Source organism: Eubalaena glacialis, chromosome 10 (assembly GCF_028564815.1).
Source record: "Eubalaena glacialis isolate mEubGla1 chromosome 10, mEubGla1.1.hap2.+ XY, whole genome shotgun sequence".
Lineage (NCBI taxonomy): Eukaryota > Metazoa > Chordata > Mammalia > Artiodactyla > Balaenidae > Eubalaena > Eubalaena glacialis.
This window is the reverse complement of record NC_083725.1, coordinates 71,394,221-71,400,220: the sequence shown is the minus strand read 5'-3', so window position 1 is coordinate 71,400,220 and position 6,000 is coordinate 71,394,221. Positions and strand designations below refer to the sequence as shown.

General features: G+C 36.0%; 1 protein-coding gene across 3 annotated transcripts in view; it reads right to left on the bottom strand.

Annotated features, from left to right (window-relative positions):
- Nucleotides 1-646: 646 nt before the first annotated feature.
- RRM1 (ribonucleotide reductase catalytic subunit M1) overlaps nucleotides 647-6,000 on the bottom strand; it is a 42,750-nt gene continuing 37,396 nt past the window's right edge. For all 3 annotated transcript variants that reach the window (XM_061202907.1, XM_061202908.1, XM_061202909.1), the window contains 4 exons: nucleotides 4,596-4,731; nucleotides 3,667-3,762; nucleotides 2,359-2,547; nucleotides 647-1,321 (listed from right to left, as the gene is read on the bottom strand). In XM_061202907.1, the coding sequence (XP_061058890.1) occupies nucleotides 1,136-1,321; nucleotides 2,359-2,547; nucleotides 3,667-3,762; nucleotides 4,596-4,731 (607 nt within the window). In that variant the 3' untranslated portion in view covers nucleotides 647-1,135. The remainder of the gene's footprint in view (nucleotides 1,322-2,358; nucleotides 2,548-3,666; nucleotides 3,763-4,595; nucleotides 4,732-6,000) is intronic.

The following is a 6,000-nucleotide window of genomic DNA, read 5'->3' as shown; positions in this document are numbered from 1 at the left end:
ATAATTCCACTTCTAGGTACACACCCAAAAGAACGGAAAGCAGGAATTCAAACAGATACTTGTGCATCAATGTTCACAGCAGCATTATTCACAATAGCCAAAAGGTGGAAATAACCCAAATGTCTATATATATATATATATATATATATATATACACACACACACACACATATAAAGAGATATTACTCAGCCTTAAAAAAGGAATGAAATTCTGACACATGACACATAAATAAACCTTGAAAACATTATACTAAGTGAAATAAGCCAGACAGAAAAGGACACATATTGTATGATCCCTTTTATTTGAGATACCTAGAATAAGCAAATTCAGAGTCAGAAAGTAGAACAGAGGTTACCAGGGAATAATGGGAGAAGGGAATGGGGAATTATTGTTTTATATATAGACTTTCTGTTTGGGATGATGAAAAGTTCTGAAAATAGAGAGTGGTGATGGTTGTACATTGTACATGTACTTAATGCCACTATATTGTATGCTTTAAAATGGGTAAAATGGTAACATTTATGTTATGTATATTTTACCACAATTTTTTTAAAAAGAGGAAAAAGACATACATTAAAATCAGAATTCTATATGGTGTCTAAGTAATTTGTCTTAAAATTTCTTCCCTGAACTCCCAAATAACAAAAAATGCTTTTTCAAATTCGACCTTTGTATGAAAATAAATGACAAAATTAGTCTCACACAATCATTTAGAAATGTTTATCTTTATTTCAGAATGACCTATTAGGACCTTATCCAGATAAAGGTCCTGTCAGCACTTCTCACGTGTTATGACTCAGTTTTGCTTCTATGGACACACCAAAGTCTCCTTACCAAAACTGAAGTCACCAGAAAAGGGGTGCCAGATGGGTGATGAAACCCTACTTAATCACTCCCTATTTACAAGATGACTTCTTTTGCATTCCTAAAACATCTACTTTGATTCCCAATATATCAATTTTAAAAAATCATTACTTTCACACTTATATAGAAACAGTACTTTAAATCAATTGATCCTTTTGCTGCAATAAGGTCCAGCAAAGCCTTATCACTTCAAACAAACCTACTACACCTATCTATGCTCAAGAAGTAGTTTGGCTAATAAAGAATGGCTGGCCTCTTCTAAGCCTTTCCTCAGGATCCACACATCAGACATTCATCTCTATTTTCCAAAGAGCACACCATGGCTGCTGTGTTCCTCTCCTTCTCTTCTTCTTTTGATACCTTTTCCTTATCTTTCAGCTTTTCTTTATTTAGAGTGAACTGGATCGGATTAGCTGCTGGTCTTGTCCTTAAATAATACATCCCAGTCTTCAAACCCTAAAAGAGAAGTAAATACAACTAATTAGGAGAAGCTGTGAGAACACTAGACATTCAAGACCAATGTTTAAAATACATTTCCATAAACCAGGTCAAATTGCTTTCTAAACTTAGAATTATATCTCCTCTAGGAAGCCCTCTCAAAAATGCTTAGAGAGAAAGAGATGTTCAGACAGTATACGCTGTCCTTTTCACCCCTAAAACAAGCTTATCTCTTTGAAAATGTCAAATATTTTTGTTCTCTAGTCTTTTTGTTTGTTTGTTTTTATGTGTATGACTTCCAAGTGTGCCTAAGAAAACATGTCTGCCTTAGATTATAACTATTTAGAGGTCTAGACTGTATCTCTGTATAAGAACAGATTATGACTACTTCAAGGATAAGAATCACCATCCTCTATTCAGTATCCCCAGTCCTGGAACATAGTATAAGTTCAATAAAAGTTTGTTAAATAAAAAAATACATTCATAATTCTACATAAACACCTAGAATATTGCTAGGGAATAAGAATACATTATAGACTCACAGGCCTTTACAGTTGGCAATGACTAGCTAAGTGATTGGCTTTTATCCTGTAGATAGATAAAGTGGGGAAACAATGGATATTTTTGAATAGTGGGTTGACATGTGTAAAGTTTTATTTTAGGAATGGTAGCAGTACACAAGATGGCCTAGAGTAGAGATACCAGAAGAAAAGAGATCAGTTAAGAAGTTAAGAATAATAGCAGTGGAATTGAAAGTAAGACGTTCAAGAAATAGTACAAAGGAACAACTGACACCACATGGTGAATGACTGCATGGAGAGTAAAGGAAGGATCATAGGTATCTCCAAGGTTTCAAGCTTAGAATAAAATAATACTAAAAGAAATAAGAAAATCCAAAGTGAGAGCTTAATCTGGTATAAAACCCATCGGTTGGTTCTAACATACTGGACTTAAAGTGAAAGAACTTCCAGGTGGCATTACTTAATACGTAGCTAGAATATAAAACTCAGTTCCAATTCTAAAATATCCCAAGTTGGTTGACTTCCTCCACTAACCTGTTTCCAGCCGTAGAAGTGCATACTAGTGAGTTTGCCATAGTTAGGCTCAGCAATATGTATGTTCAAAGACTGGCTTTGATCAATGAAAGCTCCTCTCTCGGCTGCCATCTTGAGTACGGTTTTCTGAGAGATTTCCCACACAGTCTTATAAAGTTGCTTCAGGTCATCAGGAATTTCTGGTATGCTCTGAAGAAGGGAAATCAAATGTTTATGGCACTCTGGTTGAAGAAAGCAGTATGATTAACAGAATGGTGACCCCCAGGGTCTGGCCTTGGTTCTACTTCCAGCCAGATCTGACCCTACCATTCCATTTAATACAGTATGATCCTTATCAAGTTTCCTAAGACTACTCACTTCTGGCTTACGAAGTCAAACAAAACCCCATCTAAACAACAAAATATCAATCTGGTGATAGTTATTTAAGATTCATCTTTAATTGGTTAATGGCCAAAACATTCACTGAAAAGTCAGAGCTAAGCAACAATAAATGACCCTTGAGTTTTGCAGAAAATACAAAAACTCAGGGCTGTAACTCACAGGGACATGACCCAAGGAAGCAATGAGGCAAAACCCTTTAAATAAGCTAGGACTCCACAAACTCCATTTGGAGTCAACAGAAATAAGGCTTTCCTATTTCTTAGGCCTAGGGTTAGCTTGCATCAAAACACAGACTGGCTAATGCTACAGTTTCCATCAGCAAATATAGAAATGTTACAAGAATCTTTATCTGTGTTGCCAAGCAGACAAATATTTAGCCAGAGGCCTCTCTCTACAAATAAATAAATGCTTCTTGATTCTCAGTTGTAAATATTTCACTGTTAAACACTATTTCTGGCTCTGTCTTTTGGACTATCAGTCTTCAATTCTCCATCATACTTTTTAATTAAGTTTGACTCTAATTTCAGGCTTTATATCACTGGTCCCCAAACTCTGACTCACTTGGCAATTATCCAGGGAGTCTTTAAAAAATACTGATGCCTGGCTCTCACTCCCAGACATTTAATTGGTATGGGGTACAACCTAAGCTTCAGGATTTTAAAAGCTCTTCAATGTATTCTAATGTGCAGAGAAGTTGGGAACCACTACTTTATATTGTTGCACAAACAACAGGGTAAGGCCTAGCTATGTGAAGATGTATTTAATCCTAGCACAGCAATGCAGAGTTGAACAGAGCTACAAAAGCCTATATGACCACAGTGAATAGCCATTCTTTCTCTACATTGCCTGGGATAAGTGAGAAGTTACCAGTGTAACTACCAACTTGGCAGCTCCTGAAGAGAACACTTTTTTTTTTTCATTCTGTACCTGGATAGAGCCATTGCATGCAATAATCTGATTTTTCATCTCTTCATTCCACAAGCCCCGCTCAGTAAGATCTTTCAGTAAGTGAGGATTTACAATCTGAAACAGAAAGGAGAAAGATGTGAAGGAATAAACAACAACGACAGGGCCTAAACAGGATCACAGACTTGGAGCTTAAAGTAAATAAGATCACTGAAGAACATTAGATTGCTTGGTAAATTCTATTTTTTATAAAACTGAGAGACCTATCCCACCACATGAAAGCTATATTCCTCTAAAATCTTGATATCTGTTATTCAAAACATAACATATAGTATTTGCAAAAGTGAAAAGAGCTAATGCTGCCTAAGCTGGGTATGTAGAATGATTCTTTTTTCTTTTTAAGTAAGGACACAATAAATACTTAAGAAAATTAGAAACGTACCCACCCCAAACCTTACAGAAATTTATTTCAGAGTATCTGCAAATTCACAAATAAGTATCTTTTAAATTAGTGGTTCTCAACCTGCACATGAGATTTACCTGGGAATCTTAAAAAAAACACTGGTCCTGCCCATCAGAAATTCTAATTTGTAACCAAGGCTGAGAACCACCATCTTAAAGGATACTTCTATACACCTTGAGTATCATCAACTTAAGCATATGAGGTTATAGTATATGTCACGATGATTACAAAATGGTTAAACATAATGTGAACTCTAATATCAAGTTGCTTTCATACTCAACCCTCAATCCTTCATTCTTTTGACAGATATTTATTAAATGTCTATTATATGCTAGAATAACATAAATAATATTAGAGATGATAACTCACTTTATCAAAACTTTGCACCGACACTAAAATAAAGGGGCATACTAAATATGAGTAGCATTTACTCCCAATATCAGGCTTTTAAAAGATTTTCCTGTAAGTCTGGTTGTGATCTTCTCACCTGAAATTCTCCTGACAAGACTCTGCGAGTGTAGATGTTACTGGTATAAGGTTCAATTGACTCATTATTTCCCAATATCTGAGCAGTTGAAGCAGTAGGCATCGGGGCAATGAGTAAACTGTTTCTTATACCATACCTAAAGAAAAGGAGATTATTAGGTGCTGGTCCTGAAGCTACAATCTGTCAGGAAGACAGCTACTTTAAGTCATTGTAGTAAATGCAGTTGCTGCGAGTAACACCATACATCCATTAGACTCGCATGTTGACTTCTGCATTTAACCCCTACAGGGATGCAACTCCACAGTATGGGTGGTATAACTTGGCCCTCTCCTAAAAGCCTGATTCCTAAACAGAATTAGCACCATTTTTACTGCTGGTAATCCTTATCATGCCATGACTTATGCCAGTTAGGAATCACAGCACTTGATACACTATCTTGCCCAAGGAAACACTCACATGGTTATTGGAGAGTCCCCACCTGTATCAGGGTACACTCATTCAACCCTTACTCTTTTCTAAGTGCCTATGTGATCACCGTGCTAGGCCCTTTAAGGAAACATAATGATGTGAAAGTGGTCAGAACCAGACCTCTATCACCACAATTCTCCATTATCCTGAATAGGATAATGAATAGAGAAAATTATACTCCAAGTATATTCCTGACTTCCTCTATCACCTCTTTAATTAAATTTCCTAGAAGAATGCTAACATCTTTTGACTCTATTCAGTGCCAAAGAGAGTGCTTAAAAATATAGTATCTGAACTCTGAGAAATCTTCAAACTGTCCTAAGCACATCCTTCAAAGCTCAGCCTAAGAGATACCTACTCTAGAACATCTTTCCTGACCAGGCAGACAACACTAAATACAACTGTCAAATACAAATATTTGCATTGCAAATATTTTCTGTGACCTGTACCTTTACGTATATTTTATTTGTGTTACATGTCTTACCTTACTTAGTTTTAAGTTTCTCAAGCACAAACAGTTCATCTTTCCTACATTCCATACCTCTGGATTCATACAGCACTTAGCATAGAGCCTCACATCCTAATGGAGTCTGTACAACTGGACTTTCAACCTCTCTATGTCACTTTCTAGTTGTGAGGCATCAAGCAAACCACCAACTATCTCCATGTCTTTACTCCCTCAGTAGAGTGGACAGTGGCTTCCTGTCCAGAGACAGGAAAATGTTTTGAAAAGTCATATATATATGATATATCCAAGCTATGGAATTGTCTGTAATCACTAAAAACATTAGGTAAATCTGCATGTACTAAAAGAGAAACATCTCCAAAATAAATCACTAAATAAAAAGTCTCAGAACATGTCAAGTTTGATCTCATTTATATAATAAAACTGTGTGTGCGTATCTGCAAATGTACTGCAAAAGGTCTAGAAAAATAT